At 44.6% G+C, this 24871-nt stretch overlaps 2 protein-coding genes across 3 annotated transcripts in view; both read right to left on the bottom strand.

Annotated features, from left to right (window-relative positions):
- Nucleotides 1-356: 356 nt before the first annotated feature.
- On the bottom strand, nt 357-20864 carry LOC135520728 (toll-like receptor 12). Its single transcript, XM_064946491.1, has 13 exons — nt 17988-20864; nt 17569-17791; nt 9677-9812; nt 8893-9551; nt 7490-7706; nt 7168-7335; nt 6769-7074; nt 5863-6123; nt 3995-4183; nt 3294-3734; nt 2936-3144; nt 2675-2792; nt 357-2255 (listed from the first exon to the last, which is right to left on the bottom strand). The coding sequence occupies exons 2-13, from the start codon at nt 17775-17777 to the stop codon at nt 2232-2234; spliced, it is 2937 nt and encodes a 978-aa protein (XP_064802563.1). The 5' UTR covers nt 17778-17791; nt 17988-20864; the 3' UTR covers nt 357-2231.
- Nucleotides 20862-24871, bottom strand: part of LOC135520727 (pre-B-cell leukemia transcription factor-interacting protein 1-like) — a 35937-nt gene continuing 31927 nt past the window's right edge. For both annotated transcript variants that reach the window (XM_064946488.1, XM_064946489.1), the window contains one exon: nt 20862-24605. In XM_064946488.1, the coding sequence (XP_064802560.1) occupies nt 22921-24605 (1685 nt within the window). In that variant the 3' untranslated portion in view covers nt 20862-22920. The remainder of the gene's footprint in view (nt 24606-24871) is intronic.

Below are 24871 nucleotides of genomic sequence, written 5' to 3'. Positions count from 1 at the left end.
GGACACTGCTGCCGGTGGCTGAGGTGCTGAGTGTGTTGAGGTGGTACGTGTGTTGAGGTGGTGAGTGTGTTGAGGTGGTACGTGTGAAGGTAAGTTTCGCTCTCTCTCTCTCTTTCCCGCTCTTATACTCACCTCCTCTTCCTAAAATCAAGCCCCCCCCCCATCTCTTGTAAATGTTTCTCATGTCATGGCGTCCATTCTGTCCACTTCAAGGTTAAGGTGTCTGTAATAGTGTAAGCTAAATTACCCCACACTGACCACTGGTTTCTTTCCATGACGTGATTATAGGATTTATACAACACTGAAAAGCCCTCACCTTCAGACAGGAAACCACACGTGTTCATTTAACCATTTATTATTAAAGATTACAATACGTTAGTCTAGGCGTTAGGCTCTGCTCCTTCATGGTAGCTCACTGCTAGAGCATGCATAATGTTAAGCTAGTAATAATTACAGGCAGAGGGCAAGGTGTGCTATACCAATCACCCTGCAGGAAGGGAACACAGAACCTAACAGGTGGAGGCTGTGGTGGCTGGTGGGTAAGCAGAAAACAGACGTTACAGCAAGAACACCAGCACATAGCTTGTCTGTGGCAGCTATCATGGAAGTGTGTGCAGAACCTGGTGGACTAAATAGACCACCATATTAACGTAGAGTGATGATCTCATTGATGCAATATCAGCTGATGCAACACTCAACATTCATATGGCAGCCAGACAGGAAACCTAAGTCACTATGCTTATACTAAAACCTCTCAGGGCAGCTCTTCTGGTTTACTTGGCTTTGATCAGGACAAATCAACTTCATTATCAGCAGAAATGAGGGATTGTGTATTGCATGTTTCGCCCTTTGGCTTGCATTTAGAATATTCTATTGATTTGATCCTATCTTGATTCAAATTTAACATCAGTGTTATAAAGTCAGTTTTATTGTGAGTGTAGTTACGTGAGTCTCTCATTCTGACCAGAGTCAAAGGGTAGCAGATTATTCCCACCCTCTGGCATGAATGACATCTCATCTCCTAGTCCAGCTATATCTGACATTAACCTCACAACTAATGAGACAGAGGAGTCTGAATCCAACTCCACTGAGTGAGGGGTTTGATGTGACATCATGCACGTATACATTCATGCTCACACACTCACAGGAAATGCACAGTTTCATTCCATTGCAGTTGAATGTCCGTTTAATAATTGAGCAAACACAGCGATGAGGATTTAACTACAAAAACATGTCCAACACGACTCATCTTTGGATTTAAAAATTAAACACACACACTGAAACACACACACACAGGGCTTTGTCTGAAGGTTTAGACTATTCCAAATCTTAAAAAGACACGTCCCCATTTATTCACGCAACACTGTAGAAATGCATCATCAGCATGATTAGTCAGCAGCTTTCACACAGACCAGGATGTCTTATTAACCCTCATCTCTCAGCCTGTAGCAATGGATCTCTAGTGATGACAAGACACTGTCCTTCTGCTGCAGAGGGTTAGAACCAACAGGCCCTGGGACTTAATGAGGAGAGGGCAGGTAGACAGCATACACCACTTTCAAACACACACACAGACAAGGACTCTTGCAAGCATGCACACACACACAGACAAGGACTCTTGCAAGCATGCACACACACACACACACACACACAGACAAGGACTCTTGCAAGCATGCACACACATTTTTGTCAGTATAGCTGAGACAGCAACTATACTATGTGGGTCTCTGCTTTAGATGGGAGGAGTGTTGCACTATAAAGCTACTTTAAAATCACATTGCATCAATGAGTTACAGAGTGCAACATGTATTAAAACAAATGGTCATATACTGGAAACAATATCTAACCAATTGAAATGTGTTGTTTCCATGGGAGAATGTTTAGCATATTAATGTTGTCTTTGTGCTCAAATACACACAGCACAGATCCAAGAACAGTTAATTGAACAATCAGTGAATGAAAGGAGACAAATGAAAGGTAGCCTAGCGTTGGGCAATCCCAGAGCCGACTAAGTGAAATATATGCCGACGTGCCCTTGAGCAAGGCACTGAACCCTGTAAGTCGCTCTAGATAAGAGCGTCTGATAAGTGGAAGGCAAAGAAATCAATGTCAAAATATTATGCAAAAACAAAGCCCAGAAAGGAGTCCCTTGACGTCACCCTTATCTGAGATCAGTAGCGAACACTCTCTCTCTCTAAACGTAGATCATCACGTGGAACATGCAGATGACTTCAGGATGCTTCCGGAGGATCATGCTGCAAAATGAACGTAGAATGAAAGGACATTTGAAAACACATACAGTATGTTTTTTTGGATTTTACCTTTATTTTACTAGGCAAGTCAGTTAAGAACAAATTCTTATTTTCAATGACGGCCTAGGAACAGTGGGTTAACTGCCTGTTCAGGGGCAGAACGACAGATTTGTACCTTACAGCTCGGGGATTCGAACTTGCAACCTTTCGATTACTAGTCCGACGCTCTAACCACTAGGCTACCCTGCCACCCACCACTGCTTATATACTGTAACAGTGCTAGGGTCAGGTTGACCTTCTGTGTAACTGAGTTACAAAGTTACTCATTACAGTAGAGTAGTTACACTTCAGGTAGAAATAGATTACTTTCATGAGAACAGCAGGACAAATGGTGCAATGTCTGATCTAACCCCTTCTCTCACCAGTTCGTCTGCGTCTCTCTCTGCGATGTTTCGTCGTAAACGCTCCCAGAACGTTACCCTCTCGTCTTCATCCTGGGGCCAGTCCAGGTAGGTCCGGGTTCTGGCCAGCTTAGCCAGTCTGCAACACAAACACCCAGTACATCATATCACAACTGTTAATTTTGTTACTGTTCATATCACTACTGTTCATATCACTACTGTTCATATACAATGTATTCCATTCTAAGTTCAGTCCATTCAAGAGATGAGTTGGTGTGTTACCTGTGGAAGGCGGACAGCTCGAAGGGGGAGATGTGTTCTAGGAAGATGAGGATGAGTCTGTGGCTGTGCTCAGACAACAGGCGGTGTGTGGCCACTCTCATCTCCAGGCCACACCAGTCACTCCTCAGGTAGCGTCTGGTCAACACACACACCGTCCTCCTGCTGCAGTAGATGTTCTCAGCGATGTTATCCACGATGCCCTTCCCTACCTGGGACAGGACACAACAGGCTGGGTGCTGTTTATCAATGAAATCTAATGTATTTGTGGTTGTACTTTGTACCATTATTGCCCCATATTCTCTATTCTCACACACACTTGCATGTCTAAGTGCGCACTTGCCCGCACACACACACACACCTCAAAGTCTCGGTGGTGCAGACACAGTCGTAGTCGTGGCTCCCCCTCCTCTAGCATCGGGGCCATCTCTCCCAGTACCCACGCCTCGTCACCACTGCTGAACGACACAAACGCATCATACCTCACCTCCTCTTCCTCCTTCTCCTCTCCCTCTTCCCCCTCTATCAGCTCCTCCCACTGTCCCCCCATCCTCCTCTTCCTCCTCCACCACCTCCTCCCCACACGTCGCTCCACCCAGCCTCTCAGACGAAAGAATAGAACGACACAAGGCCAGCGGAGGAAGCGGTATCCTAGCGCCAAGCACAGGAGGGTGCACACAGCGGCTGTTGTGGAGACATAGGACAGGAAGTCGTCTTCGGTCTGGCAGAGGCGCTCCATGGTGGACAGGAAGTTGAGTCGTTGGTAGTGCCAGATGCACTGCTGTCGCTGCAGGAGCACCACCTGAGTCCATAACCAATCAATCATTAATCATCTGTAATCAATATACTGTATCAACCTCACCTCTTATAGTCAATTATCAAAAATCTATAAATTGACTGTTGTTGAAAGATTCTAATCAATATAATTTGTTGTTCACAGCACCCGTTAAAGACCAGAAATCAAACATAAATACACGATCCCTAGTAAAAACCTGTTACCTGTAATTAATCAACAATAATCTATATGTTATCAGAACTTTAGTTGGACCGGACTTGTTCTACCTGTGTTTTGCGAGAGTTGTCAGCCCAGTCCAGAAGCCAGCCGTTGGAGCAGTCACAGCGGAAGTCGACCTGGTCAAAGACCAGCATGGAGAGAGACAGCAGGGGAATGAAGACCCCCTCCAACAGGATCAGAGGGCTCTCACTGTACAGCCTCAAAACACGTAGAGACACCAGGTCTGTAAACATGGACTGGAGAGAGGAAGGGAGGGAAAGAAAGAGGGAGGAAAAGAGAAAGGGAGAGAGAGGGGGTGAAAGAAAGAGAAGGAGAGAAAGACAGTAATTAGAAGGAGAGAAAGAGTAATGAGAAAGACAGTAATGAGAAGGAGAGAGAGGGAGATACAGTAATGACATTGTGAGGGAGGGAGATAAAGACAGAGGGAGATACAGTAATGACATTGTGAGGGAGGGAGAGAAAGACAGAGGGAGATAGAGATACAGTAATGAGAAAGAGACAGAGAGATCTGAAGTCAAATTTTTACTGTTTGCTGATGATCTGGTGCTTCTGTCCCCAACCAAGGAGGGCCTACAGCAGCACCTAGATCTTCTGCACAGATTCTGTCAGACCTGGGCTCTGACAGTAAATCTCAGTAAGACCAAAATAATGGTATTCCAAAAAAGGTCCAGTCGCCAGGACCACAAAAGAAATTCCATCTAGACACTGTTGCCCTAGAGCACACAAAAAACTATACATTCCTTGGCCTAAACATCAGCACCACAGGTAACTTCCACAAAGTTCTGAACGATCTGAGAGACAAGGCAAGGAAGCACCTTCTACGCTATCAAAAGGAACATAAAATTCGACATCCCAATTATGAACTGGCTTTAAAATACTTGAAATCAACCCTTTATGGTTGTGAAGTCCGCTCACCAACTAAAAATTCACAAAATGGGACAAACACCAAATTGAGACTGCATGCAGAATTCTGCAAAAGCATCCTCTGTGTACAACGTAAAACATCAAATAATTCATGCAGAGCAGAATTAGGCCGATACCCAGTAATGATCAAAATCCAGAAAAGAGATTCCACAACAACCTAAAAGGAAGTGATTCCCAAACCGTCCAAAACAAAGCCATCACCTACAGAGAAAGTAACCCAGAGTAGAGTCCCCTAAGCAAGCTGGTCCTGGGGCTCTGTTCACAAACACACCCCACAGAGCCCCAGGACAGCAGCACAATTAGACCCAACCAAATCATGAGAAAATAAAAAGATAATTACTTGATACATTGGAAAGAATTTACCAAAAAACTGGAATGCTATTTGGCCCTAAACAGACTGTACACAGTGGCAGAATACCTGTCCACTGTGACTGAACCCAACTTAAGGAAAGCTTTGACTATGTACAGACTCAGTGAGCATAGCCTTGCTATGGAGACGTCGCCATAGACAGACTTGGTTCTCAAGAGGAGACACTGCCCACAGTGTGCCATCACAGCAGCAACATTTGTGAACTGTTTCCACAAGAAAAGGGGTTGTACAACCCATATTTGTTTATTTATATTCCCTTTTGTTCTTTAACTATTTGCACATCGTTATAACACTGTATATAGCCATAATATGACATTTGAAATGTCTCTATTTCTTTGAAACATTTGTTAGTGTAATGTTTACTGTTAATCTATTTCACTTGCTTTGGCAATGTAAACATATGTTTCCTATGCCAAAAAAAGCCCTTTGAATTGAGAGCTACAGTAATGTGGAAGACAGCATTGGCAGTAACACGTGATGCCATCACTAGAAGGATCTAAGGACTCTCAATGTCAAGGTAGAGACACCAGGGTCATTATCAGTAGGCATGAAACTAAAAGCGGTTGGAAAAACGATCAATCAATGAATGATTCGATTGCTGGACCAATAGCTAGTTAGTACCCTAGTGAGGAAGTTGAGTCGACAGTTGATCAGCACTAGGCTCCTGAGCTCCGTCAGGTTCCTGAAGGTAACACTGGGGTCTGTGTGGTTGGAGAAGTTGAGGTTGGCCAGTTTGAGCCTCTTCAACTTTCGAAGCTGGTTGATGGTGGTGTATGGGGTGGAAAACCTCTCAGGGTTGGCTGAGAACTCAAACGACTCCAGGTTGAGGAAGTAGGGAGCCAGGAAAATGTTGTTGCAGTCAAATTTTGTCCCCTCGCCCACCTATTTTCAGAATATTTGTATTACTAAGATTACAGGACAATTACTGGTAGCTAGCCAGATCTGTGTCTGCTGCAACCAAGTCCTTCAGCACAACGTTGTTGAGGCATGACAATAACATGAATTGGCGGTAGCAGAAACTTATCTGGCTTGCTACCAGTATGATTCATTTTCCTGTACAAGATCTGCTGCTTAGCTATATAGCAGTGTTCTTCAATCCTGGTCCTGTGGAACCACAGCTTCACATAAGTTGATCAGGTGAACCAACCCACTGGGCACAGCCATCATTTGGTTGAGTTGTCAACTAATGTGAATTGAACATGAAATCAACAACAAATGTCACCATGTCATTAGATTTAGGTTAAAAGATTGGTGAAGAAAATACTAAATGTTCTTAGGTTGATGACTTTTTGCAAATCCAATCAGTTTTCCACTTTATTTCATCGTCATCACAGATATATTGTTGTTGCTTGAAATGATGTGGAAAGAACATTGATTCAATTAGTTTTTGCCCAGTGGGAAGTGTGTTAGTACTGGAGGATGGAGCAATAGCCTGCACACCTTTACTTTCGCCAGGACCATGGTTGAAGATTACTGCTAGACATCACATTGAGATACAACACAGAGTAACTCCTCATCCTGGCCTACCTTCAGCTCTCGGACCATGGGGAACATGTTGTTTTCACAGTCAGAGGACTGGATCATCTCCCCTCTGAGTTCCAGGACCATGGGGAACTCAGGAGCGGGAACATGGCCTACGGTGAGGTAGGTTCCTGGGCCTGTGTTGATGAGGAGGTGCTGGAGCTTGGTGGGGAAGCCCAGGAACAGCATGTTGAGGTAGAGCTGGTAGAAAATGTCTATCTCTCCCAGGCTGAGGTCTTGGAGTCGATGCTGTCTACGGAACACCCCATGAGCGATGCCCCCCGAGATCTTGTTCCCTTCCAGGAGGAGAACCTACAGTCACATCATCAATAATTGATTACCAAAATCTGTTTCCCCTCCAAACATATAGCAGTTAGCACATCAACACAAATATCCTGATCTGACCTCTAGAGCAGGCAGACCCTCAAAGTCGTCTTCTCCCAGCATGGAGATTTTGTTGTGGGTGAGGTCGAGGACACGGAGGAGCGGCATCCCCTGGAGAGCCCGGTGGGCCAGGGAGGAGATATGGTTCCCACTCAGATCCAAACGCTCCAGCAGGGGCATACAGGAGAACTGAGAATGATCATGACAAACATCATACTCATCGCCATACTGATTTTATATAACATCATACAAATATCTCAAGTCAAATACATTTGTCAGCAAAGTTATTGTATCTCAGTTAATTGAGGTATAGACATTAAACAGAAGTGACAGACTGACTGACCTGATCAGTGGTGATCTCAGTGAGGTGGTTCTCATGGAGAATGAGAGAGGTGAGGTTCCACACCCTCCCTCCCCCTGCTGAGCAGAACGAGGCATTGGTCAGCTTGGTCAGGACCATCATCAGACCCTGTATCTGACCGGTACCAGTCCAGAACCCAGGGTCCATACCAGACAGATCCTCAGAAGTCACAGACAGCTGCCTCAGACCAGGACCACACCTACAGAGTCAGGGTTAGCATATTACAACATTAGCCTGGTTGACAGATCTGTTCCTGTGCTCATTTGTTGTTCATAGACATGGGAATTCATTGTCACATTCAAAAGATCAATTGGAGTGCTGCAGCTCAGTAGGTAGAGCATGGCACTAGTAATGGCAGGATAGTGGATTCCATTCCTGGGACCACCCATACGTAAAATGTATGAACGCATGACTGTAAGTCGCTTTCAAATCAAATTGTTTAGTCACATGCGGCGAATATAACAGGTGTAGACCTTACAGTGAAATGTTTACATCCGAGCCCCTAACCAACAATACAGTTAAAAAAATATATGAATAAGAAATTAAAGTAACAAGTAATTAAAGACAACAGTACAATAACAATAGCGAGTCTCTATACAGGGGGTACCGGTACAGAGTCAATGTGTAGGCGCACCGGTTAGTTGAGATAATTGAGGTAACATGTACATGTAGGTAGAGTTATTAAAGTGACTATGCACAGATTATAACAACAGAGGAGACCAGCGTTGTGAGGGTGGGGGGCATTCCAATGTTGAGGACATTCCTCTATTCCTCTGGTATAGAGGTCCTGGATGGCAGGAAGCTCGGCCCCAGTGATGTACTGGGCCGTATGCACTACCCTCAATGGTGCAGCTGTAGAACCTTTTGAGGATCTGAGGACCCATGCCAAATATTTTCAGTCTCCTGAGGGGGAATAGGTTTTGTCGTGCCCTCTTCACAGCTGTCTTGGTGTGTTTGGACCATGTTAGTTTGTTGGTGATGTAGACAAAAGTGTATGCTAAATGGCATATATTAATGTATTATTATTATTTATTACAACTGCTTAGTTACCAGTCTGTTTATGCTTGTTATTCTATGATTATATATGACAACTGCTTGGTTACCAGTCTGTTTATGCTTTATCCAAATCCTTTGAGTCTGATGAGTCAGATCAGAAACCAGGCCCCCAGAAAACCCTAGACTAGACCTGGGGTACCCAACTCTAACCCCACGAGGTCCAGAGCCTGCTGCTTTCTGTTCTAGATGATCATTAATTACACACACCTGGTGTCCCAGTTCTAAAATCAGTCCCTGATTAGAGGGAAACAAGTAATAAAATGCAGTGGTACTGGCTTTGAGGTCCAGAGTTTAGTTTGAGGGAACTAGACCATTCTAAAGCGACTCACCTCTTCATGACCTCTGCAGTGAAAGCTGTGATCAGGGCCTGGTGCATATTCAAGGACTCCACTCCATGTTTTACTACCAGAGTACACAGGTCAGACAGGCTGGGTCTGAACTGTCTCAAGGTGTAACTGGACAGGTAGAGCTTGTTAACCCTCCCCATGCCAGACCCCCACAGCTGGCCCACCCAGACATCCACCATAGACAGGGACAGTCTGGACAGGTTCTGGAACACAGACAGAGACTTCGGCTCTACCCTCCGCACCGGGTTTCCACTCAGATCCAGGATCCGGATCCTGGACAAGAGCACTGTGGGCCACGGATTGGATCCAGAGCAGCCTCCGTTCTGGATGGAGCTGACCATGCTGCCAGGCAGCTCCAGGGTCTCTAGTTTCTCCATCCCAGGGGAGAGGAGACAGAACAGTTCCCCCAGGTCTCTCGCTCCAGCCCTGTCCACCCTCAGGCTCCTCACCCGTACCAGGGGATCCAGCAGAGTAGGGGGGGCCAGGGCCAGACTCATCCCAGCCAGGGTGAGCTCCTCCAGGCTAGACAGGCCCTGGAACACCCCTGGCTCCAGAGTGACGTTCACTCCCCCCCAGGAGGAGAAGACGAGGATGTGGAGGAACCTTAGTTTGGGCAGACCAGCGAAGGCCCCTGAGGTCACCTGTGAAAAAAGGGGATACACACACATCTAGGATTAAAAATATGGGCTGAATCAATGCATAACAGCTATACACGTGCACACACACACACACACACACACACACACACACACACACACGTGTGTACCTTTGCCAGGTGTGAGCCATCCAAATAGAGGTGCTCCAGGAGGGGAATGTGAGAGAAGGAGTCTGCAGGCAGGGAGGAGGAGGAGTGAAGGATACAAAGAGAACGCACATCAGGAAACACCTCCTCCAGCCCAGACCTGAGATAAAGAGAGATAAGATTAGTGATTGATTCTTATATACACTGCTCAAAAAAAATAAAGGGAACACTAAAATAAAACATCCTAGATCTGAATGAATCAAATATTCTTATTAAATACTTTTTTCTTTACATAGTTAAATGTGCTGACAACAAAATCACACAATAATGATCAATGGAAATCAAATGTATCAACCCATGGAGGTCTGGATTTGGAGTCACACTCAAAATTAAAGTGGAAAACCACACTACAGGCTGATCCAAATTTGATGTAATGTCCTTAAAACAAGTCAAAATTAGGCTCAGTAGTGTGTGTGGCCTCCACGTGCCTGTATGACTTTCCTACAATGCCTGGGCATGCTCCTGATGAGGTGGCGGATGGTGTCCTGAGGGATCTCCTCCCAGACCTGGACTAAAGCATCTGCCAGTCTGTTGGGCAACGTGGTGTTGGTGGATGGAGCAAGGCATGATGTCCCAGATGTGCTCAATTGGATTCAGGTCTGGGGAACGGGCGGGCCAGGCCATAGCATCAATGCCTTCCTCTTCCAGGAACTGCTGACACACTCCACCCACATGAGGTCTAGCATTGTCTTGTATTAGGAGGAACCCAGGGCCAACCCTACCAGCATATGGTCTCACAAGGGGTCTGAGGATCTCGTCTCGGTACCTAATGGCAGTCAGGTTAACTCTGGCGAGCACATGGAAATGCCACCCCACACCATGACTGACCCACCACCAAACCGGTCATGCTGGAGGATGTTGCAGGCAGCAGAACGTTCTCCACGGCGTCTCCAGACTCTGTCACGTCTGTCACATGTGCTCAGTGTGAACCTGCTTTCATATGTGAAGAGCACAGGGCACCAGTGGCGAATTTGCCAATCTTGGTGTTCTCTGGCAAATGCCAAAGAGATACCACCCTCATGGAGTCTGTTTCTGACTGTTTGAGCAGACACATGCACGTGTGGCCTGCTGGAGGTCATTTTGCAGGGTTCTGGCAGTGCTCCTTCTGCTCCTCCTTGCACCGAGGCGGAGGTAGCGGTCCTGCTGCTGGGTTGTTGCCCCCCTACGGCCTCCTCCACGTCTCCTGATGTACCGGCCTGTCTCCTGGTAGCGCCTCCATGCTCTGGACACTACGCTGACAGACACAGCAAACCGTCTTGCCACAGCTCGTATTGATGTGCCATCCTGGATGAGCTGCACTACCTGCGCCACTTGTGTGGGTTGTAGACTCCGTCTCATGCTACCACGAGAGTGAAAGCACTGCCAGCATTCAAAAGTGACCAAAACATCAGCCAGGAAGCATAGGAACTGAGAAGTGGTCTGTGGTCCCCACCTGCAGAACCACTCCTTTATTGGGGGTGTCTTGCTACATGCCTATAAATTTCCACCTGTTGTCTATTCCATTTGCACAACAGCACGTGAAATTTATTGTCAATCAGTGTTGCTTCCTCAGTGGACAGTTTGATTTCACAGAAGTGTGATTGACTTGGAGTTACATTGTGTTGTTTAAGTGTTCCCTTTATTTTTTGAGCAATATATTTATATAGGTCGATAGTGCGTGGTGAGTTAGGTGGCTCTAGAAGGTTCTCGGACCGAGAAACAGCCTCGTACATTTGCAATGACTTCAATTCATTTTGACCATTACTAAAATGGTGACATTTAGAAAAGTCTCAGAGACAGAAGACTAGGTGCATTGAAACCGTCTCGGCCCATAGACACGGACCCCAACGTTTGTCCGATAGCTCATTCAAGGACCCCATAGCAAGGCATGGAAAAAAGTGGATTTTCAGCACCAATTAGGGTTTTACTCGGACACCAAATGACCTATCGAGCCGAAACTCGGGATTCGGGGTCGCCTCACATAGGACTACACATAATGTCCGAACTGGACCCGCAGCTAGAAAGTAACTATGTGTTTTATGTTTTTTATGGTTTGAACCGAAGGCGTTGTGAATTTTGGGCCAGCTCTGAAGTATGTGATACTTGGCTCCTAAACGAGTTGGGAAAAGTGGGTTTGGTGTCAGTTTGTATCAGTTTGGTGTCAGAATGATATCAAATTGACTGATGGACGGTGACTTGCAGGTGACTCTTGTCCATTTGCAATATGTTTAAGCGGTGAGGTACCATCACCAAAAGTGACATTCTGAAATCAACCCTAACGAGCGATGGAGAGGTACCAGAATCACTGCCCAGCCATCCCGAGTTCATCGGGCCAGTCAATTTTGCATTCCTGCACGAATTTTCAGTGACTTTGCAAAAGTGAGAAAACATTTGCAATATGTTTTAACAGTGAGGTACCATCACCAAAAGTGACATTCTGAAATCAACCCAAACGAGCGATGGAGAGGTACCAGAATCACTGCCCAGCCATCCCGAGTTCATCGGGCCAGTCAATTTAGCATTCCTGCACGATTTTTATAGCATGACAAATTCGGGATGGTGAATGCCCAGTTAACCATATTGCAAATGCACAGTGACTTTGCAAAAGTGAGAAAACATAAACAAATGGACATGATGAAATCAACACCACGAGTGATTGAAAGGAACAACAATCACTGCCTGGCCATCCCGAGTTCATCAGGCCAGTCAATTTTGTATTTCTGCAGGATTTTTGAGCATGTCAAATTTCTTATGACATTTGGCCCCCACAAAACATATGCCTTATGCACAAGTAAAAAAAAAAAGTAAAAAATTATGATAATAAAATATGACTAAAGTATGTTGATACAGTTCTTATACGTGTGTAATTGACACAAAATTCTAAAGAATTTCGAAAAACGGTCCAGAAAGCACTTTTTTAGGGGTGTGTGAAGTTTTTTATGAAATTTTGCAATTTTTGACTTTTGACTTCCTATGAAATCATGTTCCAAATGGAGAAAACATATGCCTAATGCACAAGTAAAAAAATAAAAAATTATGATAATAAATTATGACTAAAGTATGTTGATACAGTTCTTGTACGTGTGTAATTGACACAAAATTCTAAAGAATTTCGAAAAACGGTCCAGAAAGCACTTTTTTAGGGGTGTGTGAAGTTTATGAAATTTTGCAATTATTGACTTTTGACTTCTGACTTCCTATGAAATCATATTGCAAATGGAGAAAACACATAATAATAATAATAATGCGGAAGTAAAAAAAATATTAAAAAATATGATAATAAAATTGGACAAAAGTATATTCATACAGTTCTTACACATGTGTAATTGGCAAAAAAAGCGAAAGAATTTCAAAAAACGGTCCAGAAAGCACTTTTTTAAGGTGTAATAAGTTTTTGACAAAAAAACTCATTTTTTCAAAATTTGGCTTTTGGATGTTGACTTGGGGTCCATTCCCTATATGAAAAACCAAGGTGGAGCGCACACGCCACCTGTTGGATTTTTGAAGTGTTACAACTGGCAATTGCCATATGGCATTTGCAAAACATTTTGCATGAATCAACGCCGATTTGGGTGGTATTGTCCATCGTGTACATGGTTTGTACTATGCCAATGGTTTCCCATTCATTTTTGTCCATTTGAGGGGGGAATTCCCTTACAACCAGTAAGAATTCCAGCTCTCACAGACCTGTTAGGTTTTCTTTAAGAAGCCCTCCTGTTCTCCACTCATTACCTGTATTAACTCCTGTTTGAACTTGTTACCTGTATAAAAGACACCTGTCCACACACTCATTCAAACAGACTCCAACCTCTCCACAATTGCCAAGACCAGAGAGCTGTGTAAGGACATCATGGATACAATTGTAGACCTGCACAAGGCTGGGATGGGCTACAGGACAATAGGCAAGCAGCTTGGTGAGAAGGCAACAAATGTTGGCGCAATTATTAGAAAAGTTCAAGATGATGGTCAATCACCCTCGGTCTGGGGCTCGATGCAAGATCTCACCTCGTGGGGAATCAATGATCATGAGGAAGGTGAGGGATCAGCCCAGAACTACACGGCAGGGCCTGGTCAATGACCTGAAGAGAGCTGGGACCACAGTCTCAAAGAAAACCATTAGTAACACTCTACGCCGTCATGGATTAAAATCCTGCAGCGCACACAAGGTCCCCCTGCTCAAGCCAGCGCATGTCCAGGCCTGTCTGAAGTTTGCCAATGACCATCTGGATGATCCAGAGGAGGAATGGGAGTAGGTCATGTGGTCTGATGAGACAAAAATATAGCTTTTTGGTCTAAACTCCACTCACCGTGTTTGGAGGAAGAAGAAGGATGAGTACAATCTCAAGAACACCATCCCAACCGTGAAGCATGGAGTTGGAAACATCATTCTTTGGGTATGCTTTTCTGCAAAGGGGACAGGACGACTGCACCGTATTGAGGGGAGGATGGATGGGGCCATGTACTGGGAGATCTTGGCCAACAACCTCCTTCCCTCAGTAAGAGCATTGAAGATGGGTCGTGGCTGGGTCTTCCAGCATGACAACAACCCGAAACACACAGCCAGGGCAGCTAAGGAGTGGCTCCGTAAGAAGCATCTCAAGGTCCTGGAGTGGCCTAGCCAGTCTTCAGACCTGAACCCAATAGAAAATCTTTGAAGGGAGCTGAAAGTCCGTATTGCCCAGCAACAGTCCAGAAACCTGAAGGATCTGGAGAAGGTCTGTATGGAGGAGTGGGCCAAAATCCCTTCTGCAGTGTGTGCAAACCTGGTCAAGGTTTCATACAGGAAACGTATGATCTCTGTAATTGCAAACAAAGGTTTCTGTACCAAATATTAAGTTCTGCTTTTCTGATGCATCAAATACGCATGTCATGCAATAAAATGCAAATGAATTACTTAAAAATCATACAATGTGATTTTCTGGATTTTTGTTTTAGATACCACCTCTCACAGTTGAAGTGTTCCTATGATAACAATTACAGACCTCTACATGCTTTGTAAGTAGGAAAACCTGCAAAATTGGCAGTCTCTCAAATACTTTACAAGGCCTTTTTCAAGACAGTTCTCCCACTGTCTGTGTACCCACAGAGCGTATCTGACTACAAACTATTTTTATTTATTTAATCAGGTAGGCAAGTTGAGAACAAGTTCTCATTTACAATTGTGACCTGGCCAAGATAAAGCAAAGCAGTTTGACACATTCAACAACACAGAGTTACACATGGAGTAAAACAAACATACAGTCAATAATACAGATAAAAATACATCTATATACAATCTGAGCAAATGAGGGAGGACAATGGGCTACAGGACAATAGGAGGTAAATAGGAGGTAAGGGAGGTAAAGGCAAAAAAGGCCATAGTGATGAAGTAAGTACAATATAGCAAGTAAAACACTGGAATGGTAGATTTGCAGTGGAAGAATGTGCAAGGTAGAGATATAAATAATGGGTTGCAAAGGAGCTAAATAAATACAGTAGGGGGAGAGGTAGTTGTTTGGGCTAAATTATAGATGGGCGATGTACAGGTGCAGTAATCTGTGAGCTGCTCTGACAGCTGGTGCTTAAAGCTAGTGAGGGAGATAAGAGTTTCCACTTTCAGAGATTTTTGAAGTTCGTTCCAGTCATTGGCAGCAGAGAACAGGAAGGAGAGGCGGCCAAAGGAAGAAATGGTTTTGGGGGTGACCAGAGATAAACCTGCTGGAGCGCGTGCTACAGGTGGGTGCTGCTATGGTGACCAGCGAGCTGAGATAAGGGGACTTTACCTAGCAGGGTCTTGTAGATTACATGGAGCCAGTGGGTTTGGCGACCAGTATGAAGCGAGGGCCAGCCAACGAGAGCGTACAGGTCGCAGAGATGGGTAGTATACGGGGCTTTGGTGACAAAACGGATGGCACTGTGATAGACTGCATCCAATTTGTTGAGTAGGGTATTGGAGGCTATTTTGTAAATGACATCGCCAAAGTCGAGGATCGGTAGGATGGTCAGTTTTTCAAGGGTATGTTTGGCAGCATGAGTGAAGGATGTTTTGTTGTGAAATATGAAGCCAATTCTAGATTTAACTTTGGATTTGAGATATTTGATGCGAGTCTGAAAGAAGAGTTTACAGTCTAACCAGACACCTAGGTATTTGTAGTTGTCGACATATTGTAAGTCAGAACCGTCCAGAGTAGTGATGTTGGACGGGCGGGCAGGTGCAGGCAGCGATCGGTTGAAGAGCATGCATTTAGTTTAACTTGTTTTTAAGAGGCCACGGAAGGAGAGTTGTATGGCATTGAAGCTCGTCTAGAGGGTTGTTAACACAGTGTCCAAAGAAGGGCCAGAAGTATACAGAATGGTGTCGTCTGCGTAGAGGTGGAGAATCACCAGCAGCAAGAGCGACATCATTGATGTATACAGAGAAGAGAGTGGGTCCAAGAATTGAACCCTGAGGCACCCCCATAGAGACTGCCAGATGCCTGGACAACAGGCCTTTCGATTTGACACACTGAACTCTATCAGAGAAGTAGTTGGTGAACCATGCGAGACAATCATTTGAGAAACCAAGGCTATCGAGTCTGCCGATGAGGATGTGGTGATTGACAGAGTCGAAAGCCTTGGCCAGATCAATGAATACGGCTGCACAGTATTGTTTCTTATCGATGGTGGTGAAGATATCATTTAGGACCTTGAGCGTGGCTGAGGTGCACCCATAACCAGCTCTGAAACCAGATTGCATAGCGGAGAAGGTATGGTGGGATTCTAAATGGTCGGTAATCTGTTTGTTGACTTGGCTTTCGAAGACCTTAGAAAGGCAGGGTAGGATAGATATAGGTCTGTAGCAGTTTGGGTCAAGAGTGTGTCCCCCTTTGAAGAGGGGGATGACCGCAGCTGCTATCCAATCTTTGGGAATGTCAGACGACATGAAAGAGGTTGAACAGGCTAGTAATAGGGGTTGCAACAATTTTGGCAGATCATTTTAGAAGGAAAGGGTCCAGATTGTCTAGCCTGGCTGATGTGTAGGGGTCCAGATTTTGCAGCTCTTTCAGAACATCAGCTGACTGGATTTGGGAGAGGGAGAAATGGGGAAGGATTGGACGAGTTGTGGGGGGTGCAGTGCTGTTGACCGGGGTAAGGGTAAGCCAGTTGGAAAGCTTAGCCAGCCGTAGAAAAATGCTTATTGAAATTCTCAATTATAGTGGATTTATTGGTGGTGACAGTGTTTCCTATCTTCAGTGCATTGGGCAGCTGGGAAGAGGTGTTCTTATTTTCCATGGACTTTACAGTGTCCCCATACTTTTTTTAGTTTGTGTTGCAGTAAGCAAATTTCTGCTTGAAAAAGCTTGCCTTAGTTTTTACTGCCTGTGTATATTTGTTTCTAGCTTCCGTGGAAAGTTGCATATCACGGGGCTGTTCAATGCGAATGCAAAACGCCATAGGATCTTTTTGTGTTGGTTAAGGGCAGTCAGGTCTGGAGAAAACCAAGGGCTGTATCTGTTCCTGGTTCTAAAATTCTTGAATGGGGCATGCTTATTTAAGATGGTGAGGAAGGCATTTAAAAAAAATAAACCAGGCATCCTCTACTGACGGGATGAGGTCAATATCCTTCCAGGATACCCCGGCCAGGTCGATTCGAAAGGCCTGCTCGCTTTAGTGTTTCAGGGAGCGTTTGATAGTGGTGAGTGGAGGTCGTTTGACCGCTGACCCATTACGGATGCAGGCAATGAGGCAGACTAGACTGTATGATGATGTAATATTGTATAGTGCTGATCTCTGTTCTATCGTCCTGGTTGTATGTAACCTACCTGAGGTCAGTGAACCCTGTTCTATTGTCCTGGTTGTATGTAACCTACCTGAGGTCAGTGATCTATGTTCTATTGTCCTGGTTGTATGTAACCTACCTGAGGTCAGTGATCTCTGTGCACTCAGCATAGGGTCCCAGGCCAGGCTTAAGGGAACACTGTATGAACCCTCCGATGTCTTTCTGTACATACATATCCTCCTCATAGCAGTCACAGTGACGCCTGATCACCCCTTCTGCTCCGTCACACACACACAAGAGCAGCAGCACACTCACACCGGGCCTCCACACCCAAAACACAAATGTCATTCTTGGTGTTAGACCTAAATGAAACACAGAATATTTATGTTGGAGCACACTTTTTATTAGAACTACATGGAATACAGCAATTTCATAATCCTCATGGACAAACACCTAATTAACAATCAATAAATTCCAAGTACATACCAGCTGATAGGAAACCAAAATGGACTATACAAGTGAAGAACAGGACAGTCAAAATGAAGTAGGACAGCTCACCTCAGTGTTCCGTGTTTAAAAACTGTCTTCTTTGCCAGACCTCTGTGCTTCTCTGGAGGGAGAAGTCTGTACTTCTGTCGACACCTAGACCGCTACAGTCTCGTGCAGAATACTAGAGAACAACATTTAAATATGTCTTGAGAAAAGGGAAGTGAAAACAATGTCTTTACTGCAAAAGTTGTTGTGTAGGTTTAAAATAGTCAGAGGTTCTCTGTGGCTGTGAAGTGCTGAAGGTTAATTACCAGACCTGTAACGGACAGAACAGCAATACTTTTCATTCTCACCACTTATCAGTTGTCATAAAGCTGACATTTTGGACACAACAACATGACAACTGTTCTTCAGAAGGTCAAAGCTTCATTTATTAGATTGCTTTTATTACAATCGTACCATGTTACATTTGCACATTTAAATCACACAAAGTGAAGTTTTCAACGATGCCTCTGTAAGCCCACGTGGTTCAACTTGAATGTCCGTTCAATCAATGTTTTAATGAGTGGATATGGGGCTTGTCAATCATCAGACTTACACAGTTACCATCATGTAAACATAGGGCATCAGTCAGACTTTATTTTACAGCCCTGCTTCATCTGGTATCTACCTGGTATTTACTATGAAACTATGGTAACAGTCATACCCTTTGGTACTTATCTCAAAGAATTCAACAGAATTAGAAACTCTTAAAATGAACTTTTTTTAAATAATAAAAGTTGTCATTAGGTGGATATTCTAATGATCATTCTACTATTTAAGTAAATACCTGGTAAATACAGGATTGTAAAGTAAAGTCGAAACACAACATCCAACTGTTTTCTTTCCTGAAGACAATCCTTATCTTAAGTGCCATGAGCATTTTGCTTCATAAGAACTGTTGCAACATAACCAAAAGTAAAGACGTTTTAGTAAAAGTAAAGACGTTTTCAATACATTCCCTCTTTATCCAAAAGGATGGATGCATGGTCATCATATTACATGGTCTCCAAAGCAAGTTAATGTGCCTTCTGACATTTATAAAATCCTCTATTTCATTTTAAATAGAATATATCATTCAAATGTTTTGTAAGTGTGTGGTGTTTTAGTGCACTATTTACAACCTGTTGAACATTGACATGAAAATAAAAACCTGCATCACCATCACGTTACACTCACTCCTCAGTACTTCAGTCACTTTGTAAATCTATCCTTGAATGACTTTTAAAGACCACGTCTCACAAACATAAATAAAGTTATTAATAAATAAGTTAACAGAAATGATTGACATGAATGAAAGCTCCAATGCTACATGCTGCCAGTGAAAGGGTTAACTTGGCAGAGCACAATGCATAGTGTAATCTACAGCGGAAACACACTCCTCTTTATGAAACAGGGTTACACCACTGTTCTAGGCTAGAAATCCTGGGTGGTTTGGTTTCCTATGGGGACAGTAAGAGGTGAGGCGAGGGGTTGATTTGGGATCGGACATTGAGAGACAAGTTCTAGTACCCTCCGACGAGCTATGTTAAGACTGCTGGACGGACCTCTGTTTCCTCAGTGCCACTGGCCTGCTAGTCTCTCTCTCTATTCCCATCAACAACTTCACACATCCCTCTGAAATGAATGGCTGAGGTGTGTGTTTGTGTGTAATACATTATTCATTCAGACTTTTAAACTGTTGAAATGGAAAATAGCATAAGATTAAAGACATTAATAGTGTGTGTGTGTGTGTGTGTTTGGACGTGTTTCACTATATTTGTGGGGACCAGAAGTTCCCACAAGAATAGTAAAACAAATTTGACCAACTGGGGTCATTTTGTTAGTCCCCAAGGTCAAATGCTATTTCTAGGGGGTTTAGGGTTAAGGTTAAAATTGGTGTTATGGTTAGAATTAAGTTCAGGGTTAGGAGCTAGGAGCTAGGTTTAAGGATTAATGTTAGGGTACAGGATTTTGAATGCATTAGTTATACAAGGTTAGATATACAAGACTGTGTGTGCGTATAACATATATCTATATCTATATATCCGTTCAAAGGTTTGGGGTCACTTAGAAATGTCCTTGTTTATGAAAGCTATTTTTTTCTCCTTTAAAATATCAAATTGATCAGAAATACAGTGTAGACATTGTTAATGTTGTAAATGACTAGTAGCTGGAAACGGCAGATTTTTAATGGAATATCTACATAGGCGTATAGAGGCCCATTATCAGCAACCATCACTCCTGTGTTCCATCACTCCTGTGTTAGCTAATTCAATTTTAAAAGGCCAATTAATCTTTAGAAAACCCTTTTGCAATTATGTTAGCACAGTTGAAAACTATTGTACTGATTAAAGAAGCAATAAAACTGGCTTTTAGACTAGTTGAGTATCTGGAGCATCAGCATTTGTGGGTTTGATTACAGGCTCAAAATGGCCAGAAACAAAGTGCTTTCTTCTGAAACTCGTCAGTCTATTCTTGTTCTGAGAATTGAATGCTATTCAATGCGAGAAATTGCCAAGAATCTGAAGATCTCGTACCACGCTGTGTAATACTCCCTTCAAAGAACAGTGCAAACTGGCCCTAACCAGAATAGAAAGAGGAGTGGGAGGCCCCGGTGCACAACTGAGCAAGAGGACAAATACATTGGAGTGTCTAGTTTAAGAAACAGATGCCTCACAAGTCCTCAACTGGCAGCTTCATTAAATAGTACCCACAAAACACCAGTCTCAACGTCAACAGTGAAGAGGCGACTCCGGGATGCTGGCCTTCTAGGCAGAGTTCCTTTGTCCAGTGTCTGTGTTCTTTTGCCCATCTTAATCTTTTCTTTTTATTGGCCAGTCTGAGATATGGCTTTTTCTTTGCAACTCTGCCTAGAAGGCCAGCATCACAGTCGCCTCTTCACTGTTGACGTTGAGACTGGTGTTTTGCGGGTACTATTTAATGAAGCTGCCAGTTGAGGACTTGCGAGGCATCCGTTTCTCAAACTAGACACTAATGTTTTCTAATAATCAATTAGCCATTTAAAATTATAAACTTGGATTAGCTAAAACAACGTGCCATTGGAACACAGGAGTGATGGTTGCTGAAAACGGGCCTCTGTACACCTATGTAGATATTCCATTAAAAAAAATCAGCAGTTTCCAGCTACAATAGTAATTTACAACACTAACAATGTCTACATTGTATTTCTGATCAATCTTACTTTAAAAAGACACACTCAAAAAAGTACTTTTCTTTCAAAAACAAGGACATTTCTAAATGACCCCAAACTTTTGAACGGTAGTATATACACTGCTCAAAACAATAAAGGGAACACTTAAACAACACAATGTAATTCCAAGACAATCCCACTTCTGTGAAATCAAACTGTCCACTTAGGAAGCAACACTAATTGACAAAAAATTTCACATGCTGTTGTGCAAATGGAATAGACAACAGGTGGAAATTATAGGCATGTAGCAAGACACCCCCAATAAAGGAGTGGTTCTGCATGTAGTGACCACAGACCACTTCTCAGTTACTATGCTTCCTGGCTGATGTTTTGGTCACTTTTGAATGCTGGCGGTGCTTTCACTCTAGTGGTAGCATGAGACGGAGTCTACAACCCCCACAAGTGGCTCAGGTAGTGCAGCTCATCCAGGATGGCACATCAATGCGAGCTGTGGCAAGACGGTTTGCTGTGTCTGTCAGTGTAGTGTCCAGAGCATGGAGGCGCTACCAGGAGACAGGCCAGTACATCAGTAGACGTGGAGGAGGCTGTAGGAGGGCAACAACCCAGCAGCAGGACTGCTACCTCCGCCTTTGTGCAAGGAGGAGCAGAAGGAGCACTGCCAGAGCCCTGCAAAATAACCTCCAGCAGGCCACAAATGTGCATGTGTCTGCTCAAACGGTCAGAAACAGACTCCATGAGGGTGGTATGAGGGCCCGACGTCCACAGGTGGGGGTTGTGCTTACAGCCCAACACCGTGCAGGACGTTTGGCATTTGCCAGAGAACACCAAGATTGGAAAATTCGCCACTGGTGCCCTGTGCTCTTCACAGATGAAAGCAGGTTCACACTGAGCACATGACAGACGTGACAGAGTCTGGAGACGCCGTAGAGAACGTTCTGCTGCCTGCAACATCCTCCAGCATGACCGGTTTGGCGGTGGGTCAGTCATGGTGTGGGGTGGCATTTCTTTGGGGGGCCGCACAGCCCTCCATGTGCTCGCCAGAGGTAGCCTGACTGCCATTAGGTACTGAGATGAGATCCTCAGACCCCTTGTGAGACCATATGCTGGTGCGGTTGGCCCTGGGTTCCTCCTAATGCAAGACAATGCTAGACCTCATGTCGCTGGAGTGTGTCAGCAGTTCCTGCAAGAGGAAGGCATTGATGCTATGGACTGGCCCGCCCGTTCCCCAGACCTGAATCCAATTGAGCACATCTGGGACATCATGTCTCGCTCCATCCACCAACGCCACGTAGCACCACAGGCTGTCCAGGAGTTGGCGGTTGCTTTAGTCCAGTTCTGGGAGGAGATCCCTCAGGAGACCATCCGCCACCTCATCAGGAGCATGCCCAGGCGTTGTAGGGAGGTCATACAGGCACGGAGGCCAGACACACTACTGAGCCTCATTTTGACTTGTTTTAAGGACATTACAAAGTTGGATCAGCCTGTAGTGTGGTTTTCCACTTTAATTTTGAGTGTGACTCCAAATCCAGACCTCCATGGGTTGATAAATTTGATTTCCATTGATACTTTTTGTGCGATTTTGTTGTCAGCACATTCAACTATGTAAAGAAAAAAGTATTTAATAAGAATATTTCATTCAATCACATCTAGGATGTGTGATTTTAGTGTTCCCTCTATTTTTTGGAGCAGTATATACATATGTATGCGTGTTGCTCCTCCTAAATTCTACCTTGCAGCACATCCATCTATTTTCCTCCACCTTTATCTTTCCGCTCCTCCTGACATGCGTTGACTCCCTTTCTCACTCCATCACACCCGTCCTCTCCCACTATCCTTCTTCCACTTCTCCCTCTCTCCTCCCCCTGGAACTGAAAACCTGTTCATTGCCTCTTCCTCAAAGTCATCCATCTCCTCCTCTACCTCCTCATCATCCACCATATCCTCTAAGATGTCATCCACATCCTCCACAAAGTCCTTGAAGCTCATCTGGTCGTGAACGAACACTCCGTCACTGAAGAACTCCTTGGTTAGCTTACTGAGCTCCTCCCTCTTGGAGGCCTCCACCCCCACCCTCTCTGCCTTGACCAGGTAACCCAGGAGCAGGGCCTCAAACTCCGGCATGGTGACAGGGAGCAGCCCCTCTGCCTGAGCGCAGGCCTCCACTGAACTGCAGTGGGTTTGATGGTTGGGTTTGTGCTGCAGTCGTTCTCTCTGGTAACTCCAGTAGTCAGGTTGCTCAAGGGGGGGTCTTCGGTGGGTTTGGGGAGGGCCCTTTTCTCTCTTTCTCCTCTCTTTCTGCCCTTCCTTAGAGTAGTGGTGGTGGTGGTCCTTCTCGTACTTCTCATTCCCTCTGTCCTTTTTCCAGTTCCCACCGTTTCTCTCCTCCTTCAATCCTTCCATCTTTCTATTTCCATCCGACCACTCATTTTCTCTCCTGTTGTCTTTACTCTTCCACTCTTTACTGACACCTTTCTTTCTGTCTTTCTTTGTCCGATCTTCCTCTCCCTTCCACTCCCTTTTCTCTCCTCTCTCCTTCCATCTTCTGCCAAGGTCCTTATAGTCATCCTTGTCGTTCTTCCACTCCTTCTCTCCCTTCCACTCATCCCTGCCCTTATTATAACCTCCCTTTCTTAGATTGTTGTCCTCTTTTACATTCTTCTCTCCCTTCCACTCATCCCTGCCCTCATTCCAACCTCCCTTTCTTAGATTGTTGTCCTCTTTTCCATTCTTCTCTCCCTTCCACTCATCCCTGCCCTCATTCCAACCTCCTTTTCTTAGATTGTTGTCCTCTTTTCCATTCTTCTCTCCCTTCCACTCATCCCTGCCCTCATTCCAACCTCCTTTTCTTCGATTTTTGTCCTCTTTTCCCTTCTTCTCTCCCTTCCACTCATCCCTGCCCTCATTCAAACCTCCTTTTCTTCGTTTTTTGTCCTCTTTTCCATTCTTCTCTCCCTTCCACTCATCCCTGCCCTCATCCCAACCTCCTTTCTTTTGATTTGTCTCCTCTTTTCCCTTCCGCTCATCCTTGGCTTCCTTCCACTCCTTGCTCTCACTCCATCTTTCAGGTGTTTCCTTTTTCCAATCTTTCTCCACCTTCCAGTCTTTTTTCTCACTCTTCTCCTTCCATTCCATCTTGTTTCCTCTGTCCTTCCATGGTTTGCCCTCATCTCCTCTGCTAGATTTATCTTTCTTCCATTCTCCCTTCTTGTCTTCTTTCTTCTTCCACTCTTTCTCTTTTCCTTCTTTTTCCTGGTCATATTTTCCACTTCTCCACTCTTTTTCTACCTTACAATCCTTCTTCCCTCCCTTATTCCAATCCTTCTTCCTTCCCTTATTCCACTCCGTCTCCTCTTCCTTCAACTCTTTTTTCACTCCCTTCTCTGGTTTCTTGCCCTCCCTCTCCATCGTTCCTGCTGTGTTCTGGCTGTCATCCCTAGCTTGGCCAGAGGGGGGCGGGACAGAGGCAGAGACTGGAGGTGGAGCTGCATCCTTGGCTATGGAAAGAAAGAGAATTAGATATTTTTGTGTTTGGTTGCGTGTGTGTGTGTGTGTGTGTGTGTGTGTGTGTGTGCGTGTGTGTGTGTGTGTGTGTTAGATCAGTCACTGTGGCTATTAGTGTCACTAGCTAGTGCTTTCCCCTTGTCCCCTCCCCTCCCCCCTACACATTCCCTACTCCCCTTCCTCCTACACATTCCCTACTCCCCTCCCTCCTACACATTCCCTACTCCCCTTCCTCCTACACATTCCCTACTCCCCTCCC

The sequence above is a fragment of the Oncorhynchus masou genome, chromosome 29 (genome assembly GCF_036934945.1).
Source record: "Oncorhynchus masou masou isolate Uvic2021 chromosome 29, UVic_Omas_1.1, whole genome shotgun sequence".
NCBI classification, from domain to species: domain Eukaryota; kingdom Metazoa; phylum Chordata; class Actinopteri; order Salmoniformes; family Salmonidae; genus Oncorhynchus; species Oncorhynchus masou.
Note: the sequence above shows the minus strand (reverse complement) of the source record. Positions and strands in the feature narration are given on the sequence as shown.

Excerpts from the sequence above, each read along its gene's own strand:
- LOC135520728 (XM_064946491.1), bottom strand. The coding sequence starts at position 17,777 with ATGACATTTGTGTTTTGGGTGTGGAGGCCCGGTGTGAGTGTGCTGCTG. Across the intron at positions 7,336-7,489 it reads CTGAGATCACCACTGATCAG|TTCTCCTGTATGCCCCTGCT; the intron begins GTCAGTCAGTCT and ends GATCATTCTCAG. Across the intron at positions 7,075-7,167 it reads AGGGTCTGCCTGCTCTAGAG|GTTCTCCTCCTGGAAGGGAA; the intron begins GTCAGATCAGGA and ends ATGTGACTGTAG.